Source organism: Homarus americanus, unplaced genomic scaffold (genome assembly GCF_018991925.1).
Source record: "Homarus americanus isolate GMGI-L3 unplaced genomic scaffold, GMGI_Hamer_2.0 scaffold24260, whole genome shotgun sequence".
NCBI classification, from domain to species: domain Eukaryota; kingdom Metazoa; phylum Arthropoda; class Malacostraca; order Decapoda; family Nephropidae; genus Homarus; species Homarus americanus.
The window spans coordinates 5,400,120-5,418,592 of NW_024721079.1; the positions used below are offsets into that span (position 1 = coordinate 5,400,120).

General features: G+C 37.5%; 1 protein-coding gene across 3 annotated transcripts; it reads left to right on the plus strand.

The window, feature by feature from the left end:
• The first annotated feature begins 6 nt into the window (after positions 1 to 6).
• LOC121861470 lies at positions 7 to 18,033 on the plus strand. 3 transcript variants are annotated; one of them, XR_006088032.1, is made up of 9 exons: positions 7 to 148; positions 335 to 594; positions 1,548 to 1,719; positions 1,959 to 2,091; positions 3,417 to 3,593; positions 4,599 to 4,753; positions 4,912 to 5,108; positions 10,063 to 10,214; positions 17,178 to 18,033. XR_006088032.1 is itself a non-coding variant. In XM_042359223.1 (6 exons), exons 3-6 carry the CDS (start codon positions 4,705 to 4,707, stop codon positions 17,221 to 17,223), a joined length of 444 nt encoding a protein of 147 aa, XP_042215157.1. In that variant the 5' UTR covers positions 1,794 to 2,091; positions 3,417 to 3,593; positions 4,599 to 4,704; the 3' UTR covers positions 17,224 to 18,033. The 3 variants fall into 3 exon arrangements, 2 of the variants coding, with proteins under 2 accessions (XP_042215157.1, XP_042215159.1); XM_042359223.1 differs by lacking the exons at positions 7 to 148; positions 335 to 594; positions 1,548 to 1,719 and having other exon boundaries at positions 1,794 to 2,091; XM_042359225.1 differs by lacking the exons at positions 7 to 148; positions 335 to 594; positions 1,548 to 1,719; positions 1,959 to 2,091 and having other exon boundaries at positions 2,936 to 3,593.
• The last annotated feature ends 440 nt before the right edge of the window (positions 18,034 to 18,473 follow it).

Consider the following 18,473-nt stretch of genomic DNA (forward strand, 5'->3'; position numbering starts at 1 on the left):
CTTTGGAATGACAGGTTTTGTATTTAGTACAACATTCCAAAAATTTTATAACAATGTACAGTATACTGTCCTGAATTACAACTTATTGATGTACAGGTGTGAGAATATGGAGCTGCTACCTGAAACTCAAGCAGATGACAACCGTTTGGTAGGTAGCCTATACTTCTGTATTACATACCAATCATTCCTTTTGTAATATATATACTGTACAGTAAAGTAGTGCAATTAAAGGGAGTACTGTAATGTGTTCAACTGCTGAAGTTGCTAATAGTTGAAAATACTCACTTTATGAAATAAAATTATTCATTTATGTTTAGTTTATGATTTTCTGCAGGTACTACAATGTACTCGAGAGAAGTGGCAGCCTTACTCCTTCCCCGGCAATGTATTGGTTGGGATGAGGGTGATGGTGGTGCTGGTAGCAGGAATATGTATGGATGTGTTTGGACGACGGAGGTCAGCTGTGGTGTGGATGGGACTTTACTTCGTGGTGTCATTTCTTAACCTTCTCGCCTAACCCTGAATCTGTGGTGTTCTGTGTTACTCTGGAAGGAGCTGCTGCCCAGGCTACCACAATTGCCCTACTCTTGCTGGGTGTGTTTTCCCACTGAAAGTTCCCTTTTCCAGACATGACCCTCCATAGATGATACTTCCTCTTATTATATATTGTACGAAATAGTAAGTTGACACTTTCCATACTCTACTTCCAGTCAAAAACCCAGTCACAATATATCCATGTCAATCCAGTTTCCTCTATTACCATGCATTCTTCCTATTTTTAGGTTATCTTCTACACTTAAAAATCCTTGGTGTTTCCCACTAGAATCTTCCCCCATAGTGTATATGCAGTAGATATTTTGCCATGACTGGTTAAGTTCCTACTAAGGCTAATTTAGTGTGAGTGCGCATATAAGAACCATGGGTTATATAAGGAGTTAGACGGTGCATGCCTAATCAAACAAGAATAAATAGGTAGAACAGACAGCCAGGCATGAAAGGCGGTGTGACCAATACCCATGACCTCACTTGGACTTACCCAGCCTTAGTTAATTGCCAAGTAACCCACTGTCACACAGCAGGTTACTAATGAAACATAATGCTTATATTGCTGACTATTTACAGTATACTTATTTCACTGTTACCCTTTTCATAATTACTTACTCTTAGGTGATGAAACTGTAATGAATTGTGTGTGAAGACTATTTTTTTTTAATAAATATTGCTTTCCTCATCATAAGCTGGCTGCAGCTACCTGATCCACAGGCCACAATAAATAGAATTTTTCAATCACACCACGGGCTGCACAAAGACATGGTTCAGGCTGCATGTGGCCCACGGACCGTGGGTTGCCCATGCCTGCAGTACAGTATAATATTAGGTTTCTAGTCATTTTCATATACTAATATGTCTGTTTAGCCTCTATTTGTCTGTCAACCATATTCCATTCTCAACTAATTTGGGAGTAGCCATGATTAAATCCATTCATTACCAAGAAAAGGGAATTTATAATTAAAGAAAATAACATTTATTTATCATCTCATTTCCAGCAACAGAAGGAAGCACACAGTCTGAGTGCGTAAGGTCAGTGTGCCTGGTGTTACTGGGCCATTCTATTGGAATTGGAGCTGGAACCCCTCTGATCATGACATTTGTGCCAGCACAGGTTTATAAGCAGATGGCTCGGAGCCTACCAACCCTGGTATTTGTAATATTTATCATGTAAGATAGCCTTATAATTTGTTATGTTACATTGTTATATTTGAGTTTTTTGCTTAAAACAAAGGACAGTTTTGTAAGGTTTTTCACTTATATTTTGGCCATGGGAAAAGAGATACTGTATTATGTTTTACAATTCCCAGTTCCTTGAGTTTTAAGATAACTTTGATTTTTATTAGCTAATTATTGGTGGTGTACTTTTTAAGGATACTGTTTGGTTTATCAATATAAGGAACTTTCAGAATGCTGCCAGAGAGTGCACGATGGGCTGTAGGTCGAGGCTGTATCCATGAAGCCACTGTAATTCTTAAGAAGTCACATCACATGTCCTTTGACCCTACTATGAAGCATAAGCTGTCAGCTCTTCACCAAGAGGTTTGTAGACTTATTCAGCAATGTGATTACAGTAGTTTTAAATGCTCTAAAAGCAATTTCTATCATCACAAAGGAATTTATTACAGTAATACCCCGATTTACGCGGTTCCCGTTTACGCTGCTCCACATTTACGCGGTACCCTGCCAGAACCGGAATTCCCACTTTACACTGTGCATCTACTCATATGTTGGAAGCGGCGCGGGCAGGGTGCGCACAAGGTCGCCCAGTCATCAAAACATTACCGAGTTCTTCACCCACCACCCACCACAGCCGGCTCAAGTCAGTGATAGTGATAGTGAGGATATGGACTTATATGGACTTTGACAAAGAGGCTCTGCAAGCCACTGTGGTGGATAGTGATACAATTGATACAAGTGAGGGCCAATAATCCCCTCTTGGAACCAACCCCATCGTGTGCCCAGCCATCTTTTCTACTAATGTAAGTGTTAAAAACCTAATTCTATTGATATTTCTCTTAATTATTAATTGTGTGTGCATACCATCATCGAGTTAAGATGTTATTTTTCTAGCGTACGTATTGTGTTGGGAAAAAGTGGAGTTTGGGGGTCGGCCCAGTCTCTATTTCAATTAATCCCATGTTCTGTTGTTCAATTCTCGCGTTTCCCGTTTTACGCGGGCCTCCGCGGGTTCAATTGACTGCGTATATCGGGGTATTACTGTACTTGTTTTGCAGAAGTCTACTGCACTGTATATTGCAGTACAGTACAGTATTTACATTTTGAGATGCTTTGCTTTCATTGGATTGTTTTTGCTGAGGTTTCATCTGAAGACAATTTTTTAAATTTATCCATTTAATTTTTATTTATTTTTTAATTATGTTCTTTTCATTGACATCAGATACTAAACATATCTATGTTCCCAGTCAAAACATCTTGAGTCAGCTTCCTGCTACTGCTTCACATAATCCTGTGAGCCATGATAACTAAAGTACTACCGGTACATGTATTTTAATCATAGCTCAGTTAACCAGTGAATCTTAATACAGTACAGAACTGTATATTGCTTTTAGTTTAAGTTTCCCTGTAAAGTGACCAGGTCTGGTACAGGAAGCCCTGAGATGCATGTGCCAGGATCTTTGTATCTTTTGATGTTCAAAAATTATGAAAAAAGTGAAAACAATTTTCATTACGTTGGATATAAATCAAAACATGGGACAATTTTTTTCTCATGAATTTGGATTTTTGTAGATTAAGGACTGCCTGTTAACCCCTCTCCCCACCTTTCATCAGCTCTTCTTTTGCATTCTTTCACTGTTTTCTTTGTTAATGAAATTATACTATGTGTAATATATCTCCTTCCTCAGCACAAACTGTCACTAGCCCAGTATAAGTGCTCTGGTCATGTGTTGCGTGAGAGTTTGCAGCCTTTGGTGAAATGTGGGCCGGCTCTTCCTTGTGTTTTTTGTGTTCTTAATATGTGGTTTGGCGCTAGGCTGTGCTGCTAGCGCTCGTCAACTCTTTGATCCTACACCATACAACAGGTAAGGTGTTTTATATATTTATCAGCCATTGGAGTCAGCCTATGAATGCCCATTAAAGACCTCCGAAGGCCAATCAGTTTCATTGTTTCATCACTTGCCAGCTTACTAACTGTTTAGGCAGTTGGTCTGTTCTTGGGTGCATTGTTATAGCCTATATTGTACAGTGTTAGTACAGGAGGAAACCGGAGTACCTGGGGAAAACCTATGTTTGGCAGGGTCACATTGGATGACAATCTTCTCACATCTGCCCTGGGCCAGGCCAGGTTACAGGATACAGGTTAAAAGATGCACGTCACTGCCTACTACCATAGAATACTGTAAGGAGAAACTTCATATACTACTGGAAGCCTTTCAAACATGGCTTAGGAGCTTTTATAAAAGAAATGAACTCCAAAAATAGTTGTACAGTACAATATCAGTGTGCTTTCTCCAGCAAAGGTCTCTGATCTCTCATGAGCATTTACAAGGCCTCCCTTTTTGTAGGAAAAGTGTTTCTATTCTTCAAAGGTCAATTTCTCTGCTTTTGCATATTACTGTACATTTCTTCAAGGAATTGTTATAAAGGGAACCTTATTCTTATTCCAAATAAAAGGACATTGTTAATGTGAAATTTTAATAACACATTGAAATGCTTGGGCTTCAAGATTTCCTCAATGTATTGAATCCTGCTCTTTTACAAATCTTAAGGTATTTGACCATCAAAATTTTTATATTGTACTGTACATATACAATGGAACCTCACATATTCCAATACACCTGTATACTGTATATTTATCCCTACCACCATTCAAATGACAAAAACCAAGTAAGGAGTAAGACTTTCACTCCCTTTGAAACTCTTGCTCCTTCCAAATTTCTAAGGATTTTCCGGACATCTGAAATAGCAGGAATCTTGAGTAAATATTCTGGATAATAAAAGGACTCAGATCTCTGAGCTCTAGATTTTTTAGGTTACTGTACCGTACATACTGTAGTGTTATATATTTATATATACTTCATTCACAGTTTTGAAGATCGACAAGTAGCATTTGGAGCAGTTGAATTTATATCATTGTTGCTGTTGGGATTGGCAGCTACGCGCCTCCATGTTAAGTGGGCTTTGGTATCACTTATGTCGGCCCTTTCTGTAACACTTCTTCTTACTCCAGTGCTTAAACAAGGTTAGTTAACCGGTAAGTATATTTCACTTTCAAAAGTTTTGTTTATACATTGCAGTACAGTACAGTACTTGAAATAATGTTTATTAAAAAATATTCCCATATTTTATCTGTAGTGTACTGTACAGTACTTGCATTACAAATTAATAATTTATAAACAGCTGCAGTCTCAACCTGTGGAGGTTTTGTCTTCTTTTCCTGTCTTGGCCATGCTGCTGTCATCCTTGCTAGTGTGTGGATGAGTGTTGGGGTTATACGTCTAACTCCTACACATTCCAGAGGATTTGTGCTGGGATCAACATTTTCTATGGCTACACTTGGTCATGCTCTTGCCTATCTAGATATTATGTCAATATTTGTAAGTATCAATTTTTCATTTAGTTTTATACTAAAGATTATGTAAATTGTATTGATTCAAGTATGGGTAAATCAATGTAAGGTCTGAATTCATTTCCCCAGGATACGAGAGATTATGGTAGTGAATTCAGTAGTTGTACTTGTACTGTGCTTGATGCCTTTTTTCAATTTACTTTACTTTAACTCTTCAGTCACATCTCTTACACACTGTTGGTAAGTACTGGCTCCAGAATGTTTTTGTTTTTAATTTTATCGTCTTCACTACTGATTGGCTCGTTAGCCGCTTGTGCAGATTTGATCATGTCTGGTCTTAAATGAGATCACACTCGGTGCCTTCACAACACTTTCTGGCAAGTTATTTTCGATTTCACAACTCTCACTCCAAAAAAGTTTGCCTAGACAATTTTCTGAGCTTGTGGCTTCTTCAACCTGAGAAAGAGGTTCTTGCATTATGTTTTGGTGGATTAGAATGTCACTATGCTGATTTTGTCTGCCAATATTATTTAAACTATTTAATCATGTACTGTACACTCTTTTGTGTATGTATATGCAATAAATGCAAGTACTGTAGTGTATTATTTCAAAGTACAGTTGTACCCCACTTAACGCGGTCAATTGAACCCAGAGGGTCCCGCGTTAAGTGAACAACAGAACATATGGGATTAATTCCAATAGAAACCGCCCACCCCCAAACTCCACTTTTTGAAGGCACATACCTATGTTGTAGTAAAAATAACATCTTAATTTTATGATGGTACATGCACACAATTAATACTTAAGAGAAATAGAGAAATACAGTCGAAGTTAATGTCCATTCAAATAATGGACTCAACTCCCTCCCCCTCTCACACTACACTGCCGCTCTTCCCTCAGAGAAATTTTTGGGGAAACCACTAAATTTTAATAAATAATACCTCAAACTAAAGTTAGATAATACAATTGACATTGCTGGATTCTTGTAAGATCAGGAATATTTTGAATATAAATGTCATATATTTTGCACAAAAGATAACATAGTTACCTAGGAAAAATTTTATCTAAAATTTGTATGTTTAATGCAAAATATATGATGTTTATATTCAAAATGATCACCAAATTATAAGAATTCCAGCAATGTAAATTATATTCTGACCGGGAATTGTAGAATTGAGCTAAAACAAATATCTTCAAAAAAAAAAAATAATCTCTACACTCATCTGTCAATCAAAGTACCCCACCTTGCCTCCCCTTCCAACTCACAGTCTCCAACCCTCCCCCCACCCCCACCAATCCTCCTTCCAGAGTTTTTAACATTTAGTATTAAATAATACCTCAGATTAAAGTTAGGATAATATAATTGACATTGCTGGATTCCTTGTAAGACCAGGAATATTTTGAATATAAATGCCTTATATTTTGCACAAAAGATAACAGTTAATTTGAGAAATTTTATCTAAAATTGTATGTCTAATGAATATATGATGTTTATATTCAAAATGATCATCAAATTATAAGAATTCCAGCAATGTAAATTATATTCAGACCGGTAATTTGTATGAATTTTATGAGCAAAACAAATATCTTCAGTTAATAAAAAAAATAATTCTTCACGGGTAACAGATGGTCGGTCGGTTCCTCCCTCCCCCACCCCCACCAACCGTCCCAAGGAGATGTGTGATAACCACTAAATTTTAATAAATAATACCTCAAACTAAATTGGATAATATAATTGACATTGCTGGATTCCTTGTAAGACCAGGAATATTTTGAATATAAATGTCATATATTTTGCAAAAAGATAACATAGGCAGTCAGGCAGGGTGGCGGGTGGGCAAATCTAAAATAGCGCTCCGACGGACACTCACCCGATATGTGGAAACCGTGTTAAGTGAAAGTTCATTTCGCAGGCACCTTATATGATAAAACACATAAGTGAAACCGCTTAGGCGGGTAATACTGTATGGTATAAAAGATACCGAGTGTAAACAGTATTGTATTCATAATTGACAAATTTACAAATACATTTAACCAAACAGATTTTTTTTTTTTAGATAGTGGTCCTTCGGTTAACGAATCGATTAACGAAATTTCTCGTTAAAAATTACCTACCATAAGGATCTTCAATTCGGTTAACTAACAAAACTTTGATTAACTAAATCTCATTTAAAACACATTTTGTTGTGAGCATCAGCTGATGGGCTAGTCTGCCAATTCAGTAATCTGTTCTATGTTACATTTGTTTCCAGTGGAGTAAATATCAAGAAAGTTGTGCTCTTTAATATTTTTGCATTTTTTATATTAAAATTATTTGTCATTTTAAAATTTAGTTAACAAATTGATTATATATGCAGTACAGGGAACTAGTTTTTTGTGCACCCATCAGCCGCTTGACTCAGCCACCAGGCGTCAGTTTGGCTTTGTTGACAGTGGAGTGAACATCGATTTTGTTGGTGTCTTGAATATTTTTGGTCTTGAATATTTTTGCATTTTTCACTAAAATTATTGGTCATTCTGAAATTTAGTTAACATATTGATAATATATAGCACAGTGCAGTGTTGATTTAAATAAAATAATCTTGAATTACACCCAGTGAACTTAAAATTTTATTGGTGAAATTACTGCATCAAGCATGGGTCCCCTGAAAGGTGATTTCTTCTCCATCCCCACTTCCTTCTCTTCTCCCTTCTCCTCCACCCCCACTTCTAACTCCCATCAACCAGGAACCTTCTACATACACACCTTAAATTAAGTGTACTTTACTGCAATATTTTTTTATTTTGTATCCCATTGAAACAATGGATTCGGGTAATAGAATTTTCGGTTAACGAACGACTATGTGGAACGAATTGTGTTCATTAACCGAGAAACCACTGTACTGTATAACTCTCGACTGTGTGAAGATAGAACCTCTAGGACAAGTCCAAGCACACTTTGTGTGAAATGGCACAATACTTCATCTCTAATGGCAAGATAGCTGACATATTAAGATTGTATCCACTTTTTTGCACTTAGTAACTATATCAGTTCTCATGTATAGAACCAAATACACGTGCTTGAATACTTCTCACGCAAATGTGAATAACACAAAGTGTGCGGCCAGACATACTGCCTCACACGCCTGTACTCACTCATTTGTGAATAAGTTTCCCTTTATGTATAGAACTAAACAAATAATGTATAATTGAAATACTGTGTAACATTCAGTGCCATAATATCCTGACAACGGGGTTAATTATTATGACCTGTTGTAAACTCTACTCTGTAATCCTTTGCACTACCACTCACAGGATGAGTGTGGGGGTGCACAATAAAGTAGCCGCTGTAAGCGGCAAAATCAATCTCTTTCCCTGTAAACTAAGCATTTCAAAATATATATGAAGTCGGGGTTAAAAGTCCTGTCAACACTCCTGCTGCTCATACCGCAAGATTCAGACTCGTGAATCCAAAGCCCCGTGGACAGAATAAATCATCAGTGTCTCCCGCTTTGGGTTCAAAGTCTGAATCTTGTTGTTCGTGGCGCAGCAGGAGAGGCGACAGGACTTTTTACCCCGACTGTACATATAAACAGTCACTTAGTGATCTCAAGGCCATGGACAAGACTAACTCTACTTATTTGAGGAGATTTCATTATATAAGTACTGTATGGGAAATGGAATAAAACATGTTTGCATTTCTAAGCTCTACTGTATTAAATTTACATGTTATTGATTTTGTTGAATCACATCTGTTAGTCAAAATCAAAGACAAATTCATAGCAACTACATATATTAAGGTTATGGCTTACCTGCCTCTTAACTGATGATAATGTCAAGGCTACCTTTTATTTTCATTAAGTAATCCAGATTAAAGATTTTTTTTTAAATTTCATTGCTGTATTTTCCTTTTGGTGGCAAAATTATTGTGATTGACAGATGAATTGCATTGCTCTTGATATTGACCACCTTGCAGTGTAGCAGGAAAGGGCTTGGAAAAGTTATACAAATTTATTGCAGCATTGCACCATGTCATTCTTATTGAGATAGCAGGTACAATAACACAAGTGGCCAAGGGACAAGTTAAAGAAAAAAAGTAATTTCTTACCATACATACACTGTATTGGTAACAGATCCCTGTATCAGAGCATGCACTTAAGTTAATTCATGTATAAGATTTAAAGTTCAGTGATAATGTTTAATCTATTTGTCACTGATATATCTTAAGTACACACCTCACTTTACGCGGTTAATTCAACCCACAGGGTACCGCGGAAAGTGAGAAATGCGTAAAGTGAACAACATAACATATAGGATTAATTGAAATAGAGACCGGCCAACCCCAAACTCTTTTTTTTTGACGACACACAACTATGTTGTAGTAAAAATATTATCTTAATTTTATGATGGTATGCACACACAATTAATAATTAAGAGAAATATCAATAATTTAGGTTTTTAACACTTACATTAGTAGAAAAGGTGGCTGGGCACACGATGGGGGTTGTTCCGAGGCAGAGGGCAGATTATTGGCTCACCTGTATCACTTGTATCAATTGTATCACTATTCACCACAGAGGCTTGCAGGGCCTCTTTCAAACCCTCAAAGTCCATATAAGTCCATATCCTCACTATAATTATCACTATCACCTACTTCCGGCTGTAGGTGGTGGGTGAAGAACTCCGGTAATGTTTGATGATCTGACTTTTAGCCATGCTCAAGAGCTTACACAACATGGCGGAGGGCGGGAGATGGCGGAGGTTTGGATCCAAAAGGCATGCTGCCAGCCGCCTCCTCACAGAAAGGGTACACCATCGGGAATGTGAGCATTCCGGTTTCGCAGGTGACCGCCAGAAACGCGGGAAACGTGGAATGGGACCCGCGAAAGCGAGGGTTGACTGTATGTCTAATGATAATGAGGTTTGATGCAAATAATGTATAATGACATGTGCTCTGAAACTACTGTACTATATTTTTACAGTATTTTATCTATCTTCTTTAGGCTTCATATGGACTGTACCTAGATGAGTATGCAGAGCTGAGTATATGGGCAATAGCAACGTTTTTGGCTGGCTTACTGACACTTCTACTGCCAAGAACACCATCAAGTCTACCAGACACCCTCTCACACATTGTAGAAAGGCCACCTCCTCAGTGAGTAGTACTGTATTTAGTCAATGCTTTTTCAAATAATTTTTTACTTTTACTTTACTTTTATCCTCTTCGCCATTGATTGGCTCTTTAGCCACTTGAGTGGTTGGTCAATCATGTCTTTGTTATGCACTGTTGGCAAGTACTGGGCATCCACTGGCTCCTGAATGTATTTGAACCTGCTCCAGTGTTGGTCAGGTTTGGTCTTGAAAGAGCTCACATTTGGAACCTAACCCCCGTGATTAACAAGGGCTTACTTATGACAAGTTTCTTCGAATTACCACTACCTGTCCCGCCAGTCTCGGTAATTTCCTGACGATCGGTATCAGTGTACAGTGATCCCTCGGTTAACGAACTGCCTTCCATAAGAATCTTCAATTCGGTTAACGAACAAAAATTCGGTTAACGAATTTCTTTTTAACCGACCTCAACATGTTTTCGCTTGCACTGGCCGGGTACCAGCTTTAGTATCAGTCCACGAATACATTAATCGGTTCTAGGGCAAATTTTACTATTTTAGTAAATATCAAGAAGTTTATACTATTCAATTTTTAAAGTCATTTTAACAATTATTGAACATAATTGAAGGTAAAGTGACTAGTTTAATGTGCGGCATCCAGCCTTAACACAGCAAACAGGCGTTAGTCTCTCTGTTTTCACTGGAGGTAACATCTTGCTTGAGACTCTCTTCAATTAAATGGGTTTTTTCTGTGTTTCCAAGCAAATTATTGGACTTTTTGAAAATATATTTTACATATTGACAATATATAATTGCAATGCAGTGTTGATTTAAAGAAAATAATCTTGAAATACACCAAGAGAACTAAAATTTTATGGGTGAATGGTGCCATGGGGTGACTTCTCTTCCACCCCAATGCCTTCTTCTTCCTTCTCCTCCACCCCCATTCTAATTCCCATCATCATCATCATCCAGGAGCCTTCTACATACACACCTCAAAGTAAGTGAACTTTTCTACCTTTTTGTTGAATTTAGGCAATTTTCGGTGAGCTGGAACCAATTACCCAAAAACCCATTGAAACAATGGTTTCGGTTAACGAACAACCTGCTGGAATGGATTGAGTTCGTTAACCGAGGGACCACTGTACAGGCAAAACAACAGGCAGGTAGATTTCCACCAGGTCACAGAAACACAATTGTGAACTGTAGTTTTTAATATTCACTAAGTCATCACAAAACTGTTCACAGGGTATGTCTTTACCACTGAACTTCTCACTTTGTATATGTACAGCCAGCAAACTACCAGTGTACAATTCCTTATTTCTCGGCATAACAATATTAAAATTTTCAAGCTACCATGTTTGAGTTGACTGTTCATTTCTTGCAGCTCATTGTTATACAGTAGTCCTCACCACCTGTGGGGGTTAGGTTCCTGGAAAACCCCACAGTTGGTAAATCTGCAGTTGGTAAGACTGAAGGCTTATGGGAAATAGGGGTTAGGGTTCCACAGCCGCCTATAACACTCATCAAAGCCTAACTAAGTTGCCTGTTTCTTTGCAAAACAATATGTGCATTGTACATCTCATTATATTAGAGTCAAATACATATAAAATTTACTTTTACTTACTTTTATCCTCTTCACCACTGATCGGCTTGTTAGCCGCCAGGCTAATGGTCACGTTCGTTACTTTTCTTTTATCCTCATCACCAAATGATCAGCTCGTTAGCTGCTTGGGCAATCGGTCCTGTCTCTGTTACGCACTGTTAGCAACACGGGCATGCACCGGCTCCTGAATGTACCTGAACCTGCTCCAGTGTTGGTCAAGTCTGGTCTTGAAAGAGCTCAAACTCTGTGCCGTCACAACACTTTTTGGTAGATTGTTCCAAGAATTCACAACTCTCACTCCGAAAAAGTTTGCCCTCACAGTTTTTTGACTTAGGGCTTCTTCAATCTTGAGCTGTGACCCTTTGTGGGCGAGTGTCGCCAGCTCCAAGTAGGACACTCAACTGAGTAGTGCCCTGAGATGCAAATACACCTCAATTAGGTCGCCTCCCTGCCCGCCTGTAGTATAAGCTAGGCAAGTTCAGGCGCCCAATCTCTCAGGGTAGTTGAGGTGCTGAAGTGCAGGCACCAGTCTGGTGGCCCTCCTTTAAACATTTTCAACCAACTGACAGTCCCTTGCATATCTCGGGACCAGACAGGGTGACAGCACCAGATGGGGAAGCACTTGACTCTTGAAGATCGTTACGGAGGACGGATTGTCTAGATCTCTGAACTACTTTCTTATAGGACCTAATAATTTATTTGCCTGATTTACCTTCTTCTCGCAATGGCCCGAGAACTTCAGCTCATTGCCAACATACACACCTAGGTCCTTCTCACATTCATCCTCAAATAGTGCAGTTTCTTCATCCCGTTGGGACATATGATACTCCTCTCATCAGCTGGTGTGCCCCAGGTGCATCCTTCTACACTTTGTGACATTGAATCTCAGCAGCCATTTCTTCGACATTCTTGGAGCTACCAAAGATCCTTCTGCAGCTCTTCACAGTCCACTTGGTTCTTGATTTCCCTAAATAACTTGGCATCATCGGCAAACATTTGTATGGAGGAGTGTACAACATCAGGCATGTCATTTATGAAACAAACAAACAACAGCGGCCCAATACACTGCCCGTGGTACGCCGCTAGACAGATCCGGATGATGATTTCATGCCATTAATCACCACACACTGCTTGCGGTCATGAGAAAGTCTTCTATCCATGGTAGGACATTTCCAATTCGTAACCTTCCAGTTTGATTTTCAGCCTTTAGTGGGTACACTGTCGAAGCCTTGGCATCTACGTATATATTGTCATAATACCGCCTGTTCCAGAATCGGGTACAAATATCCAATACCTTGAGCAAATTGTGTTACGCAGGAGCGCCCGCATAAAACCGTGTTGGCAATCCTTACAAGGTTGTTTTATAGTAGATGTTCCATCGCGCATCTCTGATAATACTCGCATTTTACATATTATGCTGGTCAGGCTCACCGGTCTATAGTTGTTCGTGGAGTGACGACGCCTTCTTGAAGATAGGACTCACATAAGCCACTTTCCATTCATTGGGAACCTTTTGTTCATCCAGGCATTTACAAAAAAAGGATCTTCAGGGGCATGGCAAGCTTGTTGCTACTCTAGCACTCTAGGATGCACCATGTCAGGGCCGGGACAATTATGGAACTTTAGCTTTGACAGTTTATTTCTAATACCCTCTTCTGTGAACACAATGTGGGCTAGTGCTGTGTCGAACCGTCTGTCCTCAAACACAGGTAGGTTATTAGCATCTTCTCTTGGGAACACCCATGGTTGTTGTTGGGAGGTGCAGATTGTGTATAGATCTACACCTATTTATAATAAAGAGAAGAAAAACAGTACTTGGCTGCCCTCTGCTGGTTTTAACCTCCCCTGTTGCTTTTAGAGTTGTCTTCTGTTTTTCTTTCTTTTTTTTCAGTTCACTTCGGCATGTGTCGGTATTTATGTGATATCTCTATGTACACTGCATTTTGCTATGAATAATGGATTTATATCACCCACTCAGTCCTTTAGAAACACAGAAAAATAAAATAAAACTTTCTTTGGGGGCATTCCTTGGCTAGCTGTTTGATTCTATTTATATTTTATTTTAACTTGTATTTCCTTATACAGTGGGGTATGCTATAACGAACGGATCCTACTCCGAATATTCCTATAACTAACGGTTTTACCTATAAAATTGAGAATGCTATAACGAACGAAACTCCTACAATCTAACATTATTTATTTATTTATTTATTTTATTTATTTTTTTTTTACTAATTTATTGTTTTTTATTACAAGTATTAATGATACCATTATTTCAGGGTTTAGATGCATATTTATGCACTTTTTTACAATTTTACAATTTTATATTATATTTTTCAGTGTTAAGTGGTTGTATTTGGGGCCTGGAACGGATTAATCCTATATTTAATCTAATGCTATAACAAATTCTAGAACCAATTAGATTCGTTATAGCACCCACTGTCTTTCTTTTTTTTTCCCATTCTTATCTCACTAATCATTAATACCCCGCTTTACTTTTTTTTTTTCGCTTACATTTACAGGCAACCCTGCCAGAACCGAACTCACTTTATGCGTGCATTTATCCGATACACGGTGAAGTATAATTTTTTATTTAATTATAATTCATACAAATTACTGGTCAGAATATAATTTACATTGCTGGAATTCTTACAAAATGATGATCATTTTGAATATAAACATCATAGATTTCATTAGACATACAAATTTTAGATCTAATGTAAATTTTTTACCGAGCAAATATGTTATCTTTTTGCAAAATATATGACGTATATTCAAAATATTCCTGGTCTTGCAAGGAATCCAGCAATGTCAATTATATTATCCTAACTTTAGTCTGAGGTATTATTTATTACTAAAATAAATATACTGTTTTAACTCAAACATTTCTGTGGTAGGGAGGGAAGGTGGGGGTAGGGGTAGGAGGGAGGAGGACCCAGCGTGGGAAAGAGAAGCCGAGGTGGGGTATTTTGATTGACAGATAGTGTGTGAAGAATGTTTTTTTTATTTACTGAAGATATTTGTTTTAGTTCATTAAATTACAAATTACTGCCAGAATATAATTTAATATTGAATTTTACAATTTGATGATAATTTTATCAAATCATCATGATTGCATTGCACATACAAATTTTAGATCTAATGTAAATTTTGTTTACTCAGAGCAAAATATGTTATCTTTTTGCAAAATATATGGACGATAATATTAAAAATATTCCTGGTCTTGAAAGGAATCCAGCAATGTCAATTATGTTATCCTAGTTTAGTTTGAAGTATTATTATTACTTAAAATCTAGTATTTTCACCGAAACATTTCTCAGAGAGGGAGGAGCCAGTGAGCGGGAAGAGGGGGGAGGAGTTGAGTCCATTATTTGAATGGACATTAACGTGGCGACTGTATTTCTCTTAAATATTAATTGTGTGCGCGTACCATCATAAAATTAATATGTTATTTTTACTAGAACATAGGTATTGTGTCGGAAAAAGTGGATTTTGGGAGTCGCCCAGTCTCTATTTCAATTAATCCCATATGTTCTGTTATTCCATTTACGTCTGCCACACTTGATCTCTGTGGGTTCAATTGACCGCAAATCGGGTATTACTGTATTCTCTTTGTCTATCACTGTGTACACTGTATCTCCCTGTGAATGGTGTATTGTAGGCCAGTTTCAGTCCATGAGAAACACACAAACAAAATAAAATTTAAAGTCTCTGTGGCACCTACAACACGACTTGGTTTCAGCTGGCAGTGGTGCCTTTCCAGCTTGCTTGCCAATTTGTATTCACTTTGTTATTTACAACCTCTTCTGCGTCACTGATGACACTATGAACTGATTTATCTAAAGGCACAGTACTACACTCCGGGTTTCTTTATCACATGACTCCACCCAAAAATTCAATTTATGCTTTGTCATATGGCAATGATTTTGTGGTTGTGCCTCCTGACCTGGGCTACACCTCCAACTCTCGGAGATTGAGTTTTCAAAATACAATTACGCCTAACATTAAAAATCCTACAACGATTTACACTTTCACATTACAAAGACGATCTTGATGTTCTTATGTAATCACTGTCCAATTTCTGCCGCTCAACCACGAAGGCCCGAAAAGGAACACGCTTTGTTACAGACGCAACACGACCCGATTCGCCCTTCCATCCATATGTTCAGTATCTTTTCCATCTTTTCAAGATTATGATTGTGTGGCATATGTTACTTTTGCACCTTATCATTTGCCACCAGCAACACTAGCCTTTAAATAAGCCTCACTTTTCTTAATCATACAAATCAAGAATTCATTTACCCCCATGGCGCATCCCACTGCTCTCACCTTGTGCTAATCTAAATCTATAAAGCACTTCAACTTTCTTAGAGTCATTACATTCCTTGCCCTTTTCACTTTCTTCTCGCCTTCATCACTAACACTCAGTGCACACTTAGGGGCCATAAAGTAAAGGCAAAATCAATGTTATTACGGTAGAAAATACGTAATTTAATACCCAATGTATAGTGCTGTAAAGTACATCTACACAGTACGAGATTACAAAACTGATAGTGTGATGGGAGACCGGATGCTGCATGGATGAATACCGTAAATTGGAGCACAGAGGGAAAATTCAATGCTGTGTTTGGAGGAATGGTATACAGAGTAAAAACTGTGGATACCTGAACCATCAGATGGAAAATCCATGGTTGGTGAGGGACTACTGTACGTAATTAAAAAAAAAAATATTTATTGCTAAAATTTGGTGAAAAATAGCTTCAATTCTCTTGAGAAGCTAAAATTGTACGGCAAGTGAGGAAATGATGTGGAGCCAAATTGCATATTTGGAGAAATTTTAATGTAAAGGCCAGCTTACTTTTTTGTTGTTGTTAATTAAGTTGTTAACACTTAACTTTTATATCCATGTTACATATGAAGACCCTGAGAGAGATAAGTTACAATTTGAGAGACAGAGAAGTGCTCTTGATGATCAGATGCTGATTTTGTTGGGAATTATTTTAATTTCAAGTATAGAAATGATATGTGAATGAAAACTGAGGTTTTGTTTTTAAATGACATGATGAGGGAAAGTTTTATTTAACTGGAGAGGCTGTAGGCAATATTCATGAGTCTAGGAGATACCAGTAACTAAAGCAGAAAGTGTCTTTTTCCCATTGATTTGTAAAATGAATGCAAGAGGATTATGTTTGCCTTTCTAATATTTTGCAACAGAAACACTTTTGTTCATTGTTGATTATGAAAGATGTTTGCAGAATTTAGAAATACAGTAACTGTACCAACAATATAATTAACTTTTTAGTGCCTCTTTCTGATGTAGTGTACAGTATGATATTGATAAAAAAATAAAGGTTAATGTGAATGTTTCAAGTCCCTTAGTTATCCTGAAATTTTATTCCAGGGAGAAGTTCGAAAATGATGAGGAGTATGAAAACACACAACTGTAAGAGGTATAAATGCATATCACAGCTGGCATCTGTCAAGTTAGACTAAAACAATACAATATTTATATTTACAACATGTGTACAGTACCATATCAGGCAATACATTTATGTTAAACACACAATACTGTTATTTGTAACCGATTTCTAATGTAGTAGGTCATGTACCGTACTAGATAATTATGAGAGAAGTTAAAGATTATTCTATATTTGACTAGTGTGTGTTAGAAACTTAGATATGTCTTTCTAAGTAGAAGCAAATCTTTGGTACTTCTTAAACACCCAGTGAAAAATATGCATGTATGTACAGTGAAACCTCTATTTTACAGACTACATGGAGAGGAAAGTCCGTTATATCGAGGAACTATTAGATGTGAAGCCTCCATCTAAACTAATTATAGTACAGTACTATATAGATATAAAAGTTCATTACATCGAGGGCCCATTAGAAGTGAAACCCCCATGTAATGGATTATATGGAGAGAGAAGTCTTTTATATAGAGGTTTCACTGTACAGTACAGTAATAATGTTTTGGAAACAGTTGTCTGTTAAAGAATATTCAAACTTTTCCATGTCCAGAAAATCTCATACAGTAAAATCTCCATGAGCCGGAATCCCTCAAACCCAGAACTCTCTGATGACGGAATTGAAATTTTCCGAGGGGCACATTCGAAAATTCAGATAAATTTTTCCCGATATGTGGAAAATTCTGGAACATTCCGGGGATGGGGATTTTTTTCCGGGTTTGAGAGATGATAATCAGGTGCATTTTCTAGAAATTCCGAAAAAAATTTTCCTTTACCAGAAAATTCCGGGGTGAGGATTTTTTCTCCGAATGCTCACACAGAAAATTCGAAATTTCCGGGATGAAGGATTTTTTTTGGCTTTGAGAGAGTTTTTCTCACAGAACGCCGATATAACACGAGATACGTTACAAGAGAGGTCATTTTAAACCAAATTCTCACTAAATCGAAGTGTTGTTTCACAATATTAGTTTGGTACTTGAGAGAAACACAAAATGCTAAAAAAACTGAGAGTCTACCCAGATGCATTTCAGCCCATCTCCCAGAATAAACAAAACATTGTTTTTTGGTCCGTTGGTTAACGAATGGTTCGATTAACGAAATTTTGGTTAACTAATTAGCTCCCATAAGGATTTTCAGTTCGACATGAACAAAACTTCGATTAACGAAATCCTTACGACAAACACATTTTCGCATTTGCTGATCAACTGATCGGCTAGTCCGCCAATACA